The 20872-nt window shown below is 16.6% G+C and overlaps 8 protein-coding genes across 8 annotated transcripts; 4 read left to right on the top strand and 4 right to left on the bottom strand.

The window, feature by feature from the left end:
* Window positions 1-1880: 1880 nt before the first annotated feature.
* Window positions 1881-4832, top strand: PGAL8A_00511500 (conserved Plasmodium protein, unknown function; the record flags this gene model as incomplete). Its single annotated transcript, XM_028673940.1, has 1 exon — window positions 1881-4832. One exon carries the CDS (start codon window positions 1881-1883, stop codon window positions 4830-4832), a length of 2952 nt encoding a protein of 983 aa, XP_028530343.1.
* A 511-nt stretch (window positions 4833-5343) lies between these two features.
* On the bottom strand, window positions 5344-6444 carry PGAL8A_00511400 (serine/threonine protein kinase, putative; the record flags this gene model as incomplete). The annotated part of the gene is made up of 1 exon (XM_028673939.1): window positions 5344-6444. One exon carries the CDS (start codon window positions 6442-6444, stop codon window positions 5344-5346), a length of 1101 nt encoding a protein of 366 aa, XP_028530342.1.
* An 836-nt stretch (window positions 6445-7280) lies between these two features.
* PGAL8A_00511300 (conserved Plasmodium protein, unknown function) lies at window positions 7281-8153 on the bottom strand (the record flags this gene model as incomplete). The annotated part of the gene is made up of 2 exons (XM_028673938.1): window positions 7281-7567; window positions 7796-8153. 2 exons carry the CDS (start codon window positions 8151-8153, stop codon window positions 7281-7283), a joined length of 645 nt encoding a protein of 214 aa, XP_028530341.1.
* Window positions 8154-10048: 1895 nt separating this feature from the next.
* P44 (general transcription factor IIH subunit 2, putative) lies at window positions 10049-11798 on the bottom strand (the record flags this gene model as incomplete). Its single annotated transcript, XM_028673937.1, has 5 exons — window positions 10049-10912; window positions 11025-11115; window positions 11192-11327; window positions 11589-11663; window positions 11765-11798. 5 exons carry the CDS (start codon window positions 11796-11798, stop codon window positions 10049-10051), a joined length of 1200 nt encoding a protein of 399 aa, XP_028530340.1.
* Window positions 11799-13661: 1863 nt separating this feature from the next.
* PGAL8A_00511100 (ubiquitin-like protein, putative) lies at window positions 13662-14268 on the top strand (the record flags this gene model as incomplete). The annotated part of the gene is made up of 2 exons (XM_028673936.1): window positions 13662-13976; window positions 14059-14268. 2 exons carry the CDS (start codon window positions 13662-13664, stop codon window positions 14266-14268), a joined length of 525 nt encoding a protein of 174 aa, XP_028530339.1.
* Window positions 14269-15043: 775 nt separating this feature from the next.
* PGAL8A_00511000 (conserved Plasmodium protein, unknown function) lies at window positions 15044-16815 on the top strand (the record flags this gene model as incomplete). The annotated part of the gene is made up of 4 exons (XM_028673935.1): window positions 15044-15167; window positions 15323-15384; window positions 15536-15568; window positions 15775-16815. 4 exons carry the CDS (start codon window positions 15044-15046, stop codon window positions 16813-16815), a joined length of 1260 nt encoding a protein of 419 aa, XP_028530338.1.
* An 891-nt stretch (window positions 16816-17706) lies between these two features.
* LipL1 (lipoate-protein ligase 1, putative) lies at window positions 17707-18939 on the bottom strand (the record flags this gene model as incomplete). Its single annotated transcript, XM_028673934.1, has 1 exon — window positions 17707-18939. One exon carries the CDS (start codon window positions 18937-18939, stop codon window positions 17707-17709), a length of 1233 nt encoding a protein of 410 aa, XP_028530337.1.
* A 756-nt stretch (window positions 18940-19695) lies between these two features.
* PGAL8A_00510800 (cop-coated vesicle membrane protein p24 precursor, putative) lies at window positions 19696-20663 on the top strand (the record flags this gene model as incomplete). The annotated part of the gene is made up of 4 exons (XM_028673933.1): window positions 19696-19838; window positions 19911-20028; window positions 20162-20332; window positions 20478-20663. 4 exons carry the CDS (start codon window positions 19696-19698, stop codon window positions 20661-20663), a joined length of 618 nt encoding a protein of 205 aa, XP_028530336.1.
* Between the last annotated feature and the right edge of the window lie 209 nt (window positions 20664-20872).

Genomic DNA, 20872 nt, shown 5'->3' with positions numbered 1-20872 from the left:
TAAAAAAAAAAAAAAAAAAAAAAAAAAAAAAAGGTAGAAAAATTAAATTATGATCAATACTGAATAAAATATGAGTTTGAAATTATTTTAAAAAAAAAAAAAAAATTCATAGCACTATTTAAATATATTAGTTTTTTTTTTTTTTTAATATATATAATTGAAAGTAAATAATACATATATATATATATATATATATATATATATATATATATATATATATAAATTAAATTTTAGAATATTCAAGTAAACATTCAAATATATTTTAATAAAATATATTATTTTTTTTTAATTATTTTTAAAATTAATATTTATTAAAAAGTGTTACAAAGATATATAATTTGTAAAAAAAATAAAATTTCCAAACTTCAATTTCATAAGTGTAATTCAAAAAAAAAATTTTAACCATTTAATTTATTATTATTTTTTTTTTTTTTAAATTTATACTGTGTTATTAAGATTTTGTTCTGGTAATTTCATCTGTCTTTAATCAGAACTATACGAATTCCTTTGTGTAAGGAAAAAAAAAAAAAAACTATAATTTTAAATAATATTTATAATTTTGTCCTTCTTAAAAATGTAATATGATTAGAAAATACACTTTATAAGGTTGTCATAACTTCAAGTAAAAAAAAAAAAAAAGATTAAAATAAATATTAAAAAAAAATAAAGATCAAAAAAAAAAAAAAAAAAAAAAGGAAAGAAAAGAAAAGAGAAAAATGGATTAGGAAAATGATTAAAAAAATAAAAAGAAAAAACTAAAAAAAAGAAAAAAAGGATGTAAAAATCTAAACATGAATTATTAAAAAAATAATTATTTGTGTTTTATATGTGCGCATGTAAGTGTGATACAAAAGTGTATTTTTTTTTTTTTTTTTATATGTGTGCAGGTGCAATCGAAAAAAAATGAAAATTTCAAGGAATACAAAAAAAAATCATTTTAATTGTAATCTATTTAATTATTCTTTATTAGCTTCTCTTTTTTTTTCTTTTATATATATATATATATATATATTTTTTTTTTATTATATATAATAGGTTTCTCAATTCTTACAAAAATTAATATAATTATATATAATAAAATCATATTAAATATTAAAGAATAAGTATTTAGTTAAATTAATAAAATAAAGGAAAAGTTGATAGTTAGAAGTATTATTCTTTATAAAAGATTCTTTATATCTGTTAAAATTTTTTAAAACGTTTCAAAATGTTACATTTTAGGATTATAAACTTTTAATATTTTTCCCTAATAATTCCACTGTTTATTGCACACAAAAAATTCGTAGTAATTACTACCAAATTTTTTTTACTGTAAATTTATTCATTTATACTAAGATACAAATAATATTTGAAAAAAAAAATTTTTTTTTTTTTTTTCAAGTTTATAAAATAGTAAATAATCTCTATGGAAATTTATAATTTTTGATTTTTTTTTTTTTTTTTTTTAATTAACACATATGCAAAATAAATTAACAATAAGAAATGAAAAAAAAATATGTAGAAAAAATTAAATAATGTATAAAAAACTGTAAGTATATAAAAACATGTATAAGTGGATAAATGTAGAAATAAAGATGTAGAATATAAATGAAAGTTCTTTTTTTTGAAATTATGAAACAGAAAACAACAATAAAAAAAAAATATATAACATACTTATTTTGATAAGATATATAAAAACGTAAGTTGCAAAAATGTTTCAACATATAGTATGAAAACTTTTATTATATTAGTTTTTAAATGAAAAATGCAATAATAATTTTAAGTATCTAAATATTAAATAAGTTAATGTATATATGTTTTTTGTTTTTTTTTTTTTTTTTTTTTTTTGTTATAATAAAATTTTAATGTAATATTATGATGAGTTCAATCTTAATTATTGTATGCTTTTGTTAATAATTTATGCTTTAATAAGGATTAAAATGTTTTTTTTAAAGAATAGATGTTTATTTATGTTCAGTGAGTTTATTAATAAAACATACTTAAGTTGTAATATTATTAAATCGAATAAAATAAAGATTAAGTATTTTACTTCTTTAAAAAGTATTTATGATTATGATTCATCGCATGAAAATGTAGATTTTAATAATAAATTGAAGAACACAAATGAGTGTAATACTTCCTTTTTAGCTTATAATAGTAAACTTAATAATGAAAGTCTAAAAAGTACTATTTTTATCGATAATATGGAGGATTTGAAAAATTATTTTGAGAAACATTTTAATGAAATGAAAAATTATGATTATATACATTTTTTATTTAAAATATATGAAATAATATTTTATAACTTTTATAAAAATTACGAGCATTCAGAAAATTTTAAACTTAATAATCCACATTTTGTTTATTTATCTTTTATACAATATTTAGATAATTGTTTAAAAAAAAACAATAGTGTTGAATCAACTAAGATGTGCTATGAAAATAATGAAGTAATACTTCGTAAAAATTGTAATAATGAGAATATAAGTAATTATATAGAAGAGAAAGAAAGAAATAATGAAAAAAATAATATAAAAAATAACATAGATAAAAATTATTCAAGCAATTATACTATGAATAATAGACCATTATTCAATGAACCTTCAAGTAATTATAATACTTTAGAAAAAATGAATATAAAGATTACTAATGATGAAAGCAAAAATACAGAATCATTTAATAGTGATTATTACATTTATAATAATAACAAAACTAATTATATTAGAAATTCTCATTTAGAAGAAAATTCCTGTGATAAAAATAATTATATGAACAAAATAAACTTAAATACATTGATGAAAATATATTGTAATTATGTAATATATTTAGAAAATGTTAATATAAAAAAAGAAAGTTGGAATGAATATATATCTTCATTTTTAACTAAAAGACATATGGAATTTTACACAGAGTTATTGAATACAATATATAAAAAATTATTTTTCTTTTCATGTAATGACATAATTAATTTTTTATATATCTTAAAAAGAATTAATATATCATCAATGAAAGATATATATATTTTAGTAGAAAATACAATTTTACAAAACTTGAAATTCCTTGATGAAGAATACTTAATTAGGGTAGGATATATTTATTTAAATAATTCTAATAAAAAAAAAAACATAAATTATATTAATAGATATAATAGTAAAAATTTTATAGAAACATATATAAATTTTGTTCAAAGTAAAATTAAATCAATGGATAATCAAAATTTTATAAAACTGTTAGAATTTATCAGTAATAATAATTATAAGCATATTCATTTCTATAGAGAATGTAAAAATGAAGTATATAAAAGGTATAATAATTTTACTGATGAACAAATAATGAAACTATTTTACCTTTATTCTCAAAATATTAATGCATCAGATAAAATTTTGATGCATAATTTCTTAAATTCCATAGTAGATATGTTTTCAGATAATCTCATAGAACAAAAAAATATAGTTAAAATACAGATAAATAAATTAAATAAAATAGATGATGAAAATGAATCACATAAAATAAATAAATTAAATGAAAAAATTGAACCAAATAAAAATGAATTGAAAAAAGAAAGTAAAGAATTAAACATTCCCATATATGTTATATTAAATGGGATATGGGCAAATGCAAAATATTTTAAAGATTATCCCTTTTTATTAAAAAAATGTGAAATGATAATTCTGAAAAATTTTAAAAATTTTGGTAGTTCAACTATTAGCATGCTTATATGGGCATATAGTACAGTTGAAAATAAAAATAATGATTTATGTTTTAATAATAATTTATATTTAAAGTTAAAAGAAAGAGCTTTAATGCTTTACAAGTTTATGACTCCAAAACAATTATCCAATAGTTTATTAGGATTATCAACAACTCTTGGAAGAACAATTAATAATGAAGGAGATGTAAATATTGACTATCATGAAGAAATAGAAAAATATTTGTTAGAAAAAGAAAAAGGAATAATTGAAAAAGAGAAAGATATAGAAAAGGAAAATAAAAAAAATTATAAAAATTTTACTTTTTTGAACTTTTTCACATCTGAAGATCTAGCAAATATGTGTTACTCTTATTCATTAGTTAGATGTGGTAGTAAAGAACTTCATACTTTGTTACAGTCAGCCTTATTAAATAAATTGAATGATTTGTCTCCTCAAAATATTTCAAAAATTGCATATGCATATGGAAATTTATATTTCTTTTCCTCATATACACTTCTTAGTTCATTACAATATGAAATTTTACAAAGAATACATCAATTTTCTCACTATGAGATCTGTGATATTTTATGGTGTTATTGTATTAACAAATTTTTCGATGCAAATTTCTGGAAATGCATGTTACATGTAATTAATATTGAAAAAATTAATGATCCTCGTTGTTCTTTATTATATTCTTCTCTTTCTTATGTAAATTTAATTAATTCTTCTATTCTCGATTCATATAATGTATTAAGAATTTTTAACTTTTTAAGAGAGTATTATTGGGATTTTCAAATAACGGAATATCCACATAATTTTGCAAATGATGTTATAGAAACTTTAGAAAATGAAAATGATTTAATTCTATCCAAAAAAGACCAATTAAATGCTTCTTCAGAAAAAAACATGTTTCATTATATTCAAAAATTATTTGACTACGAAGGTTTTTTAATTGATATATATTTTGAATACAAAAATCAAAAATACGCTATATTTTTATATACATCTCTTAATACAACTTCAGATGGATCTCCAGTTGGAGAAAATATCTTAAAAACGAGATTTATTAAAAAAAAAAAATTTAAACCAATTCATTTACTTTTTAACATATGGAAAAATTATAATCAAAATAAAATTAATTTAATATATTCCCAATTATAAAAAAAATATACATATATATTTAAACTTTGACTCTGTTTTCACTAAAGTTATCTTACTTGTATATATATATATATATATATATATATATATATATATATATATATATATATATATATATATATATATACATATTAATAAAAAAAGTAAAATAAAATGAAACAATTAGTTTTTTTGAAAAACATAAATTTAATGTACATTTAAATGCATTACATTTTAATATATGCAATTTTTTTTTTATATTTTAAGACATATAATTTACATATTTACTCTTCAAAAAGTTTTTATTTTTTTATTTATTTTTTTTTTTTTTTGTTATTCCATTATAAATATGAATAAATATTATTTAAAAGTATTTAAAACATAATGTATTTATTAAAAATTAAAATATAGTAATTATAAATGAATTTTTTTTTTTTTTTATTCTTTTTAAATTAAATATTTTCAAATTTTGTTTTATTTTATTTAATATTTTATTTTATTTTATTTTTTTATTTTATTTTACTTTATTTTTTTATGTACAACTATAATTGTAAAACCATTTATGATTTAAAATTTCTACAATAATTGGTCTTTTATTTGGATCAATATTTAGCATTAAAGAAATTAAATTTTTCAAATCATCTGATACATCATTAGCATATTTCAAAGTGCTGCTTTCAAAATATTTTAATCCTTTTTCAAAATTTTGAAAAGGTGCAAATCCTTGAGTCATTATAAATAACAAAATGCCTAAACTCCAAATGTCTAACTTGAAAACAGAATAATTAATAGTTTGATTAAAAATAATTTCAGGAGCAATATATGCTTTTGTTCCTGCTTCTGTTTTTATATTTTGATCTACATTGACAAAATCTGATAATCCAAAATCAGCAATTTTACAAGTCATATTTTCATCTAATAAAATATTTTCTAATTTTAAATCTCTATGAACAATATGTTTTGAATGACAATAATACACTCCTTTAACAATTTGAAGAAATAAATCATGAGCCTCTTTTTCTGATAAATATCCATTATTTTTTAAAATGTAATTTTTTAAATCCCCATTAACTGCATATTCCATTATTAAACATACATAATTTTGAAAATGATTAACATCATACATCTTAATTATATTATTATGAATTAACCCTCTTAATGTTTGAATCTCAATAAAAACTCTATGAACATCTGTTACATCTAAAAAATTACTTTTTGGTATAAATTTTAAAGCAACCTTTTGTTTTGTTTGAGTATGAATACCTTGAAATACTATACCAAAACCACCTGAACCAATCCTTTTTTCAACTATATAATCATTTACAATTAAAATATTTTTCATTTTATAAAGAAAATGATATTTGTCTTTTTTTTCCTTTAAATACAGAGTATCACCATCTATAATATCTCTAATTGATTGTATTATATTACCACAACTATCCGTAACATATTCTCCATGAGCCCCATATTTTTCTCTACCTAATTGTAATATATCATAAATGTTATTATCATAACTGATGTCTATTTTTATAACATCATTATTACCATTTTTATTCAAACATAAATATACTTGCTTATATTCTCCCTTACATAAAAAATTATCTTCAATATTTTGAACACTGCCTAAATACATTTTTTTTTTTTTTTTAAATAGGAATATTTTTTATTATAAAAAAAAATTTTATTATTCTTCCCTTATCTGAAAATTTTTTTTTTCTAAATTTTCCTCTTTACACTTTTTTTTCTTTTTTTTTTTTTTTTCAAATTATTTTTATCTACAACATAAATATATTTTTAACTTTTTACCTTTATTATTATTATTATACTTATTTCCTAAAAATCTCATAGTTTTTTTAATGTGTCTATTCTTTTTAAATTATATTTATTAAACATTTAATATTTTCATTTACACATAAAAAAGTGAATCAGTTGATTTATAATTTTATTTTTTTTTTTTCATTTCTATTAAATTATATTTATTAAAAATTTTTAGTAAATTTTTTAAAAAAAATCAAGTTACAAAAATTTATTATAAAGAAGAAAAAAAAAAAAATAAGAAAGAAAAAATAAAATGTATCATTTCTTTTTATTTTAATACAAGAAGATACAAAATTATAATAATTTTTTAAATAAATAATTTATAATGCATTATTATTATTTATTTTCATATTTTTAATATTTAAAAAAAACTAAAAAATTGATTTATTACATTTATCTAAATATTATTTTTATACGAATAAAATAAAGAAAATATATTTATTTTTATTTTTTAATTTGTCTATAAGTTATAAATGACATTATTTTTTTTTTTTTTTAAAAACTGATTCATTTATTTGAATAAAGATAATATGGATAATGATAATATAACATTTTAAAAATCAAATAAAATTAGATATATCAGTCATGTAACAAAAAAATAAAAAAAATCTAAATTAAAAAAAGTAATAAAAAATATAATAATTTTGAATTTTATGGGGGTACAACACAAGAGTGAGGCATAACATAAAAATTAATTTTTAAATGCAAATAAAAAATGAAAAATTGTATTATGGAAATCAAAAAACTACTAAAACAATTAATAGTTAAAACAGATAATATAAAAAAAAATAAACTTAAAGATGTATACATATCAAATAAATAATTTTTCAATTTAGATAATTTTGACATAATAACCAAAATATGAGATAATCCTGTAAATATGAATATATAATTTTGCCATAGATTAATATCACCAGTGGTAATAAAATTTATATTATCTAATAAAAAAAAAAAAAATATATATATATATATATATATATAATATATATATAATATATTGTGTATATATATATATAATATATTGTATATATATTTTATATATAATATATTGTATATATAATATATTTTATATATAATATATTGTATATATATATAGTAAAATACAAGTTAATATATATTATAAAAAAAGTAATGAATACAACTTATTTAAAATAAAAAAAAATTACCTTTAAAAAATATCATTACAAAAATTTGAAGAAGAATTAAAATATATAGAATGGTATAATAAACTTTTACTCTTAAAGGGTATATATCTTTAGATTCAGAAGCATATGTAATAAGTGGTTCTTCATTAAATCTATTACTATGAATATCATTATCATTTAACAAATTTTCATTTTTATTTATATTTTTTATTGAACATATTGGAAATCCTATTTTTATATTTTTGCTTGGGTAAATAACACATGTAGGAATTTCTTTTTTATTCTCTTCACTTGAATTACAAAAAACATAACTCAATGCATTTTCATAATATAAAATTGGTTCATCTTTTAAATCATTTAAATTTAAAGTTCCTGCCATTTTATTATATATATTTATTTAATTTTTCTACATAATCATATAATGTATTAAAAATATATATAAAGAAATATGTGATTTTACATAGTATACTTCATTTACATAAAAAAAAAAAAAAAAAAAATTTTCTTTTTCTTTTGAAAACACTACATCTATATTTCCTATAATAAATGTTCCAGCAAATATATATTTGCTTTTTTTTTAATTGTTTTTTTTTCTTCTATAGATTTTTTAAATATATTTTTGCAATTAGCAACGGTGATAACAACAAAAAAAAAAAAAAAAAAAAAAAATTAAGTTATAACCTTTGTTTTAAAAATTTATTTTTAAACCTAAATTATATGTCAACGTGTAGTAAGCCTTTTATTTATAGAGTTATATTTAAAAAAAAAAAAAAAATAAAAATGAAAATTAATATAAAAATTAATAATTATATTTTATAACAGATTAAAATTAGCTACTTTATTGCTTAACTTTTTTTTGAAAAAAAATAAAAAATTTCATATCGCATTTTTTTTTTTAAGTATTAATAAAAGCACATTTTTTTAAGATATAATAAAAAAAAAATTATTTTAATAGTAATAGAGAATAAAAAAAAAAAAATCTCAATTGTTTCTTTTTTAAAAAATAAAAATGTTTTATCTTTATATATATAATTTAATTTTAATTTTCTTTAATTATTTTTAAATGAACTTCTATTTTTTTTACATTTTTATTTTTTTTTTTTTTTAATGTACTATTAAAAACTAAAAAACTTTTTGCAATTTTTTTTTTTACCAAATACAAAAAAAATGGTCCTTTAGGAATATTTATTATTACTCTTAAATATTTTAAGAAAATTCCTAAAATTATTCATAAAGCTTAAAGTTACTTTTAATGCATTTAACATTTTTACATACTTTATTATTTATTATTTTAATAGTAACTTTTGAATAATATATAAAATTTTGAATAATGACATATATATTCCTTTTTTTATATGTGAAAAATAAATTATTATAAAATAAATTTGAAATATTTTTAAATGAAACTATAAAAAAAAGGCTTTCAAAAATAAAAGAAAAAAAAAAACTTTAATTAAAGATTGTTTCTTATTATCAACAATAAATTTTATTATTCCATAAACTACAAAAAAATAAGAAAATATCTTTTTATGTTTTATTAGATATTATCCTTCTTAAAAACACATTACTTTTTTTAAAGCACCTAAAATTAGTAACATAACATTTCTTAATATAAAATATTTTGATAAAAATTAAAATATAGTTCTTTAAAAATAATTAAACGTATATGTTTATTTTAATTATTCTTTTTTAAATATAAAATATATTTAATATTATAATGTTATTTTGATTAAGGTTCCGTTTTTTTTTTTTATAGTATTTTACATATTTTAAGAAATATAGGTAAACAAAAAAAAAAAAAAAAAAAAAAAGTAAAAATAAAATATATAAATATCATGTAATGAATTTAAGACTAAAATAAAAATTAAGTTTTTAATATAAATCTTAATTTGTGTTTTTGACAATATTGATGAAATACATTTAAAAATATTAAATATATATCCACATAATGAAGTATAATAAAATATAAAAGCTATATATATATATATTATCTCAAATCGTTATTTTTATATGATGATATTTGTTTTTCTATATATATTATTTTACAAACAATTTTTTATTAATATAGTTAAAAAGAAAATAATGAAGATATGCTTCATTCTCAAGTACATTTAATATAAATATAAATTTATTTTGATTTAAAATATATATAAAAATATCAGATAATATTGTATTAAGTTATATATATTATAATAACATTTAATTTTACCTTCCTATTTCATATAATTAGTTTTATGAATTAATTTTAAGAAGGTAATTTATTTTATATAGGTATTAAATATCATTTATTAAACAAAATGGGCATTGATTTAAATCTTCATGAATAAAAACATCACAATCAATACAAAAAATATTTTTACATTTGGTACATTGTGATACTTTATCATCAAGTTGTTGATTACATGAAACACATAAATTATATTGTTTATTCTCATTAGTTATTTCAGTAAATAATGGTGATCCTTGAAGGTTATTAGTAATGTGAGAGAGATCATGCATAGAAATTAAATGAATACCACAAACTTTACATTTTGATGGTATTTTACATGTATAACTATTACAAAAATTACATATATAGGTATCTGTATTTAAATTATTATGACAAGAGCACATTATTTGTGTATTAATTTTTTTTTTTATTGGAAAACATATGTGAATTAATTGAGGTTCCATACCATTCATCCATAAAGGAGTTTCAGCACAATTATTTATTTCATTTATTAAAGAATTTTTATCTGTGCATATTTTATATATTCCATTTGTTTTTTCACATATGTGCTTTAAAATATGCATTTCTGGTGCTATTGAAATACAATTTACATAAATATTGCTTTTAATTAATAATTCTAATATTTTTAAAATATTTTTTTTATCACATGTTCTTATAGAACCATACATTATCAATATTTCTTTAGTCCCATATAATGGCATATCAATTAATAAATCATGAGCTATTTCTAATCCTTCTTGTAAAGATGGGGAACCTTGTAAACCTAAACTCCTTTCTTTTAATAATGAATTTAAAATGTCATCAATACTTGAAGTCAGAGGTTGAATTAACTTTGCTGAACTATTTTTTAGAGCAACTATGCCAATATGACCAACTGGGTTTTTGAAAAAAAAGTTTTTTAAAAATGTCTAAATATATATATATATATATATACCAAAAAAAAAAAAAAAAAAAAAAAAAAAAAATTATTTATATAAATTTATATACTTTAAAAATGTTTTTGTTATTTATTTTTATTACTTCCACACATTCTAAGACAACATTAATTCTATCTGGTTTAAAATCCCTTTCCTTCATACTACTAGATAAGTCAAATAATATGATTATATGCCTGTTAATATTTAAAAAAGGAAAGAATTAAAACAAATAGAATAAATACCTTAAAATAATTATATTCCATTAAACACCTGAATATTCCTTTCCTTAAGGAACATATTTGATTCTTTTTATATTTTTGTTTATTTTTATTTTCGAATTTTTCTTGACTAACATGTTGTAATACTCCATTGTTTTCAACAAGTAAGTTCCATGATCTTTCAACATCTGTAAAATACAATGTGTATATAAACAATTTTTGTAATTTAAAAAGATGTAAATATACAAGATATATAATACAATTTAAATAATAAATGCTCGTAGTTTTTGTAATAAAAAAAAAAAATTTAAAATAAAAAAACTAAGTTATGCACATACATATATTTATAATAAATTTTCATAATTATAAAACCTAAATATACAAATAAAATTATAACTGTAAATTTCAAAATTTGAATTTTATAACTCTTATTTATTCAATTAATGAACCTTGTTCCCACGTAAATTTTCCAGTTATTTCTTCAAAAACTTCATTTTCATCAAAATCTCTCACAACATCTTCAACTAAAATAGGCTATAAGAATATTAATATATATAAAAAAAAAAAAAAAAAAAAAAAATTAATAATATTATTTAATATAATGAATTCATATAAATCTTTTTACAAACTTTATTTTCAATATTTTGAGGATTTTGCATTATGAATTAAAATTCTAAGAAAATCATTTTAACTTTAATGAAAAATTTTTTATAGTTTTAATAATATTCTATTCCATAATATTAACTTTTAATATATTTTATTTTCATTAAATTTTTATTAAACCCTTTTTAAATTGATTAAAAAAAGTATATAATTAAATATAATAATATGACACTATTTAATTAAAAAATATTGATTCTTTTTATATTTCCGTAGTATAAATTTTTTTTCATATTTTTCTTTTTATATTTTCAAATAAATACATATTTAAGCTATAGTTATTATAAGCACTTTTTTTTTTTTTTTTTTTAAAAGGCTACTACATGCATATAAAATAATGTATTTCTAATAAATTTGTACAAAAAAAAAAAAAGAAAATTTCTGATAACTTATTTATTAACATGTCTGCTATCTTTTTACAATAGTTTTTTTCTTTTAAAATAAAAAAGAGAAAGTTTAAAAAAATGAAAAGGATATTTCATTTTTGCTGTTCATTAGAAATACGTATCATAATTTAAAAAAAAGCTATAATATCTATAATTTTGACATTTTCAACATTTTTTTTTTTTTTTTTTTCTTCTAAACATATTATAGATAAAGAAATAATTAGATATCAAATTTTAAAAGAAAAATGTAATAATGTAAAATTAATTTATAGTTAAAATTATTCAACTTAAACTTATTTATATTTATAGATCTATAATAGGTTTGTTAGAATTTGAAAGTTATAAGTAAAATCCTATATGAAAATAAATTTTGTTCTTTAACTGTAAGTTTAATTTTTATAACCTTATCAAATATTATTCAATAGAATGCTTCTCATTCATCTAATAATAATAAGGAAATAAATTAAAAGAAATTATCTCATAAATAGAAAATATTCATAAAAAGTTTAATAAAAGAACAAATATATAGTATGTCATATTTATGAATAATATAAGAAAATAAAAGATTTTTTTTTTTTAAAATTGTAGAACTTTAGGATATTCAATGTTTAATTATGTATAAATATTTTGTATTTATTTTTAAAAATTATAGAAGAAAAAAAGACTATTAAAAGCATATAAAAAAATACAATTCTATAATGCAGTAAATTTCCAAATGATGTACTTATTAAAATAAATTAGAAATTAATGAATTAATGAATTAATGAATAATATCTTTCTTTTTTTTTAAATAATTTATAATAGATAAAACTAAATAGGCTTATGTTTAAAAGAAAAATTAGCATAAGATATAAGAAAATTTATTGGATTAATTTTGATAATATACATTAATTAAAGCAAAATTACGTCTATTAATAAAAAGAAAAACTAAATCATATTAATAACTTTTTCTTATTGATCTAATTTTTATTTTTTATTTTATTTTTTTTTTTTATATATATATACTGAAAACCTTTTTAATAAGTAAAAATAAAAGTTGTAATTGATAAAAATAAAATATACTTACATTAATGCTATTTTTATTAGTGCCTTATTTAATTTTATAACATGCTTTATAAAGGTATTACCCCTTTTTTAGTTTAATTATCAAATTTTTTTTAAAATTTTTTTTTTTAATAAAGAATATATATATAAAAAGACAATATCCCTTTTAAATTTTTATTCTTTAAAAAGCTATAATTTTAAAAAGACATAATTTAATTGTTTTAGATTATAACAATATTTAAAAATAGTATAATTAATAATAATTTATTAGTTTTATATTATTTATTTTATTTTTTTTTTTTTTTTTTTTCCTTAAATTACATTTTTATTTTTTAAAATATATTTTAAAAAATTCTAAGATTTTAACTTTTGTTAGTCAAAATTGAAATATCTCTTCAAAAAAAAAAAAAAAATATCTATGATTAGATAAACATGGAAGAGTTATCTACAATATGTATGAATAAAAATAATAATGAAGAAAAAATAGTTTATATAAAAAGCATAGGAAATTTTTCCAAAAAAATAAAATTTGATGATGATTGCAGAATTAATGAAGTTCTAAAAAAAAATAATTTATTAAATGATAATGACACACATTTATATCAAATAAAAAATAAGCTCATTGATTTAGATAAAACATTCTCATATTATAATGTAAATGATGGAGATATTATTTACATTTTACCTTCACCTTCTCCTCTTCCTTACTTAATATATTTATTTCATCAAAAAACAGGGAGAGTTCATGTAAATTTAAAAGAAAAAAATAATTTTAAATTTAAATTATTAAATGTTTATAAACCTTTTTTATTTTTTGTTTTTGTTATAGTGTATTGAATTAAATCATGAAGATTCCGTTAATTCACTTCATAAGAAAGTTGAGAAAATATTAAAAATAAAAGAAGAAGATCAAATACTAATATACAGTGGAAAATGTTTACAAAATAAAAAGACTCTAAAAGAGGAAAAGTTAGCAAGAGAAAGTTTAGTTACAATCCTAAATAAAAAAGACATACCTGAAATAGATAATGAAAACTAAGAAAAAAAAAATTAGTATTTAAATTTATAATATAATTTTTTTTATTTAAATAAATTCCTATTTTTCTTTAAAAAAGTTTAAATATATACTTATAACACGTATATATATATGAACACATATACTCATATTTATTTTGCTATATTTTCTTAATTTTTTTTTTTTTTTTATCATAAAAAATATTCACTTTTCTATGTGTAGAAAAGAATAATATTAAAAATTTATTTTATTTTTATCTTCTATATTATTATATTTTATGTATATTAATCCATATAGAATATTAAAAATTTTAAAACTATTACTTTAATACTTTTTTTTTCAAATTTTTTTTTTAAATTCTTTTATGTTAAAATTATAAATCTAAAACATTTTCTTTTTCAAATTTAAATAATATATATAAGAAAATAATATAGAGATATAATCCATATTCAAAATAAAAAAAAAAAAAAAAAAGAAATTTATGCTATTTTAAAAAAAAAATTTCTTTTAATTTAGATATGTTTTTTTATTTAACCTCATAATTTTTTACACCTAGATTTTATTTGATTTTTTTTTTTTTTTTGTATTTTTGATTGATAAGAAAAAAAAAAAAATATATTTTTAAAAATCTATAGTTTCTATTAAACACTAGCACCAGAAAAAAATTTATATATTTAATAAAAAAATAAGAAATAAATAAATAAGAAAAAGAAAATAAATAAATCATAAGTAAAATATTAAAATATATATATATATGTGTTATAATATAGATGTATGTAATCATTATATTAAAAATAAAATGAAAAGTTATTTATTAGAAGAAGATAAATTGAAAGCAAGTATAAAAAAATGCTATTTTGAAAGAGATATAATTAAATCAAAAATAGTAAATTATTTAAATAGATTAACATACTTATCTTCTGGTAACTATTAATAGTATTTTAAATTATTATTTTTCTTTTCTTAAAATTCATATTTAAATAAAGATAGCAATACATTTTTATAACGAATTACACTTTAAATATATAGTTCATTAAATTTTATATTTATATATATAATTAAAATGTTTTTTTTAAAGATGAAAGAGATGATAATAAATATAAAACGAAGCAAAAAAGAATAGATTCAAGTGAATTTTTAGTAAACAAAAAAAAAAAAAAAAAAAATAAGGAAAATAAAAACAAATAGATAATAATAATTATTAAAAATTTTACTTATTTTAGTCTAACTTTAATGTTTATTCATCATTATTTTATTTTATTTTTATTATTTTTATTTTTTGTATATATAGGATAATTTGCCAGATTTTAAGATAGAAAAAAGGGTAAAAAAAAAAAAGCATAATATATATATATACATGAATATGTAGAAGAATACAAATAATAAAGCTAATAAATTACATAAATACCTTATTATTTTTAATGATTATTAGTATTTATTTTATGTTTTGTAAATATTATAGTTAATAAATTTTGTTGTACATATACATCTTTAAAATAAGTAAATGATTTTTTTTTTTTTTTTTTACAGCCAAAATTAGAGGAAGATGAATCAACATTAACCAGGAATAAAAGGTTATTACAAATAGGATTATTTGATCATTTAAAAAAAGCTAAAGATGCATTAGAACAAGAAAAGAATAATAAAACAGTAATACTACAGCATTTACAAAATAAAAGAGTTGAAGAAAAAATACTAGAAGAAAAGAAAAATTTTGAAAAAAGTGAATTAGAAGACATGGAGAAAAAGATAACTACTTATATTAAAGATTTAAAAAGAATTGAAAAAAATATAAAACATGATGAAGGAAAATTAATGAAACTAAATTTAATTAATCATTATGATAAAATGAAAAATTTTATTAGTACTAATACATATCCAACAATTTTTTGGTGCCCTTTAAAATTTAATGAGAAAACAAAAATCCTACAAAAAAATACAGAAAATTTTATTAAAAAAAAGATTAGTGCTATAAAATCAACAAATTATGAAGTAAATTTTAAGGAAGAAAATTGGTTAGAACAATTTTTAGAACTAAAAAAAAAAGTAGAAAAAAAAAATAAAACGTCTGATAATGAATTTAAAAATAATAATGAGAATGAAAAAGAAAAAAATGATATAAATGAAAATGAAAACAACAAAGAATGTAAAAATGAAAATAGTTTTACAGAAGAAGTAAAACAAAATATAGATGGTAATAGTAATAAAGAATATGAACTAAACAATGATAAAAAAGAAAAAAACAGTTTTGAGGATGAATATGTTACTAAAGTTATTGACAATGATTACTGCAACACGAACACTAAAGAAAACTCAAATGAAAAAGTAGGAAAAAATTTAAAAAAGAATTCACATGAAGAAATTAATAAAAGGGAAAAAGAAGACTCAAATGAAAATTTAAAAGAAAATCTTAAAAATACTGTAGAAGACAATTCAAATGAAGATTTGAAAGAGAATCTTAAAAATACTGTAGAAGACAATTCAAATGAAGATTTGAAAGAGAATCCTAAAAATACTGTAAAAGAAGATTCATATGAAGATGTGATAGAAAATATAGAAAAAAAAATATAATATAAAAGAAAACACAAAAATAAATATAGAGTAAAAGATAAAAAGATAAATTATGTATAAATAAAAATAATGATTAAAACTATAATGAGATTTTAGGAAGAATTTTATAAAATATTTAAGCAAATGCTAGAATGAATATTCTAATATGTATTTAAATAATTATGATAAAAGCAACATAAATGAAATGTATCGTTTAGATAAACATATATTTTTAGTAAAATTTTAAAATATACATAAGTATAACAATTAATAAAATAATGATGGTTATGTACTTTAGCAAAATATAGTAAATAAAATTTTTAAAATGCAACATTAAAAATATTATCTTATTTTTTTTTTTAAAATATAATTAAAAATTATATAAATTCCCTGATATCTTATTATTTCACTATATATATTATTTTTCTTTTTTTTTTTGTTTTTTCAATTTTATTAATATTTAGAAGATAATCTTATAAATTTATGTATGGTTTTTATCTAATTTTCTTTTCTTTTCTTTTCTTTTCTTTTCTTTTCTTTTTTTTTTTTTTTTTTTTGTATTTTTTTTTTTCAATTAAAAGGAAATGATAAAAAAGCAGACAAAAATAAAATTTTAGGAAATATATAATTAAAACATATATATATGTTCATACAAACTAATTTTTTTTAAAAACCCTAATTTATATAAAAAAAAAAAAAAAGAATAAAGAAGAATGAAAAAAATAATACGACACTAAATTTAAAATAGAAAAGTATTAATAAAATACAATAGTAATATTAATATATTAATAAATGAACGGACTAGATAAATATATATAATATAAATGAAATTCCATTAAAGCAATTTAATGTTTTTTTAAAATAATCAAATATATATTAAAATAATTAAAATATATATATTTATATATAAATTTATAATTCTTCTAATATCCACATTGTAATTTCTTCTAATGAATTTTTATTTTCCACATTTAAATTTTGTAAGAATGATTTTATACTTTCTTTTGAATACTTGACATCATTATTAAAAATTGATTTTAATTGGTCTATTAAATTAATATCTAAACAATCAGAAAAAACATTTCCATCTTTTATTAAACCATTAGTGACATTAAAAAATATTTCAACTTTTCCGAAACTGAATCGCTTACAAAGTCTATTTTGAAATTTTGGTGTTTTACCGTAACACCAATCCCAGTCTTTTAGTAGATTAAAAAATTTTAAAAATTGAGGATTTTTTGTAATGTTGGTATTTTTATCTATATAATGAATATTTAAATTATCTGAAACCATATTATTATTATTAATTAAATTACATAAGCCATCTTTATCAACTAATTCATCCTTTTCTTCATTCCTACTTTTATTATTTATTAGATTATTTTCATTAGTAAGTTGGTTCAATATATCATTTTCATTATTATTGTCCTTTTGATAAAATTTTATGAACTCTTTAATTAAAGCTACACATAAATTTTCACATGTAATATTAGAATTCACTTCTTTTAAATTTATTGTTCTAGCATTAACACTGGATACTCCATGTTTAATATATTTTATTTTATCAGGTGTTAGATATTTACTTAATACATTTTTTTCTAAATTTACCATTATAGTTCCATGATGTAAGAAAACATCTTTAATTTTTTTAAAAGCAGAACCTGAACATTTTAGATCATTTACGGTAATATCATTTCTTCCCTGTGCTTTTGCATTAATATTAAAATGATTTTTTAAAGTATTTAAAATAATAGCGAAATTATTTGATGTATTTATGGTACTATTTAAAAAAGTAAAACACAAATTCCCTAAATCATGATAAACTGCACCACCACCTGTAAATCTTCGGGCTACTAATACACCATCATCTTTTATATTATTTAAATCACATTCACTCCATATATTTTGATTTTTCCCTATTATAATAGATTTGTTATTTCTCCATAAAAATAAAACAGGTTCATTAAATTTTTCAATCGTATTTACATTTAAATACTTTAATAGATCATTATAATTGTTTAACAGAAAATTCTCTAATGATAAATTAAAATGAATATTTTGATTATTTGAAATTAAAATTATAGGACTGATATTTTTTCTTTCATTTGAATAACATCTTTTTAAATAACGAAATATTCCTTTCATTTCCAAGTTCTTTTAAAAAATCTAATAAAAAAAATATTATATTTATTATTTACTAGTAAGTACCTAAATTGTAATTTTTATAATTTTACTTTTTTTTTTTTTTTTTTTTTTTTTTTAAAATATTGTAGGATTTCTGCTATTTTCTCTTATTAAATAACAACACCAAAAATGTCATTTAAATTCTTTAAAAAATTAAAGAAGTTTTATTAAGTTCTTCATCATGTTTTAAATGAATTTAAAAAAAAAAAAAAAAATAAGATTAAAAAGATTTTTTACACATTATTTTTTATGACAAATATTTATGTATGTATGTTTATGTAAAATATATTTTTTTTTTTTTTTTATTTATGTTACTATCGTATGCATAAATACCTGATTTTTTAATAAGATACATAATTTTATATAAAAATAAAAAAAATATATTTAAAAAAAAATAATTATATTTTAAAATTTTTTTATATTATTAAAAATTACTTAAAATTATTTTTTTTTATATTTCTAATTTTTTTTTTAATATGTATTATTATATGATTAATTTTTATGTAAAATTACTTTTTTCAGAAAAAAAACCCAAATTTGTAAATTTTGAAGAAAATTTTGAATAATAAAAAGGAAATTGAGTGACATATTTTTATTAACTATATGGAATAAGATTATGTTACTTAGAGAATATTAAAACACTACTGTACATAATAGTGTTATTAATTTTAACGAAGAAAATATATATATATCTAAAATAAGTTTTAAAATTAAAAAATGAACTTTTTTAAACATAAAATTTTCATATTCTTTTTTTTGGTATTACAACTTCAAAAAATATACTGTACCCATTTTACTATAACAGCACATGAAAAAGATTGTTTTCATTTTAAGGCTGAAACAAATAACTTTATTGTTGGGTAAAGAAAAAGTAAAAAAGTTATTTTATTCTTTGTTTCATTTTTTTTTTTTTTTTTTTTTATATTTACAAGATCTTATGAAATAATTGATACAAACTCATCTTGTATAATAACTATTTTGAATAGACAAGATAAAAATAATGATTACCTATTTAAATCAAGAAACAGTCAAGATAAATTTGAGATTCAGGTAAAAAAAATAAAAAATGTATATATAATTTAATACATATATATATATATATATATATATGAACATATATATATTTTTTTTATTTTTTTATTCTTTTTTAACAAATTTTAAAATAAACGAAAAAAAAAAAAAGGCTAAAACAACTGGGATGCATTCTTTTTGTTATGAAAATAAAGGAAATTCTGACATAACAATTATGTTTACTCTAAGAGTAAAAGAAGTTCATGGTACAAATGAATCTGATTTAAGCACAGTTGATGACGTGCAAAAAATAAACGATGAAGCATATGAATTATATGAACAAGTAAGAAAAATACGTCATTTATATACTTTATAATTTAATTTTTGTATGCAAATGGTTAATTGAATCTTATATATATATATATATTCCTAAATTTTTAAATTTACAAATGTATTTAAATATGTATAATTCAATTCTTATTTCATAGTTTTTAGAAGTTTATGACGAACAAGAAAGAATGATGGAAAAAGCTGATTTATATAAACAATTTAACGAAAAAATTAATTCAAAATTAATTCTATGGTCAGAAATACAAATAATTTTACTAATTATACTAACATTAATTCATATATATTATATAAAATCCTTTTTTGAAATAAAAACAATCGTTTGAAATGTTTTCCTTTATATAAATGTGTAACTTTTAATAATAAAAATTGTAAAACTTTTTTTTTTTTTTTTAATCAAAAATATATTCATTATTTATAAGAAATTTGTTTTCGTTTTTTTTTTTTTTTTATTTTTTTTTTTTTATGAAAAAACTTTTTTAAAGCTTTTTTTTTAAATTCAATTTTTACAAAAAAAGAAAAAAAAAAAAAAAAA

This window comes from Plasmodium gallinaceum (genome assembly GCF_900005855.1).
Source record: "Plasmodium gallinaceum strain 8A genome assembly, contig: PGAL8A_v1_152, whole genome shotgun sequence".
In the NCBI taxonomy this organism is placed as follows: domain Eukaryota; phylum Apicomplexa; class Aconoidasida; order Haemosporida; family Plasmodiidae; genus Plasmodium; species Plasmodium gallinaceum.
Note: the sequence above shows the minus strand (reverse complement) of the source record. Positions and strands in the feature narration are given on the sequence as shown.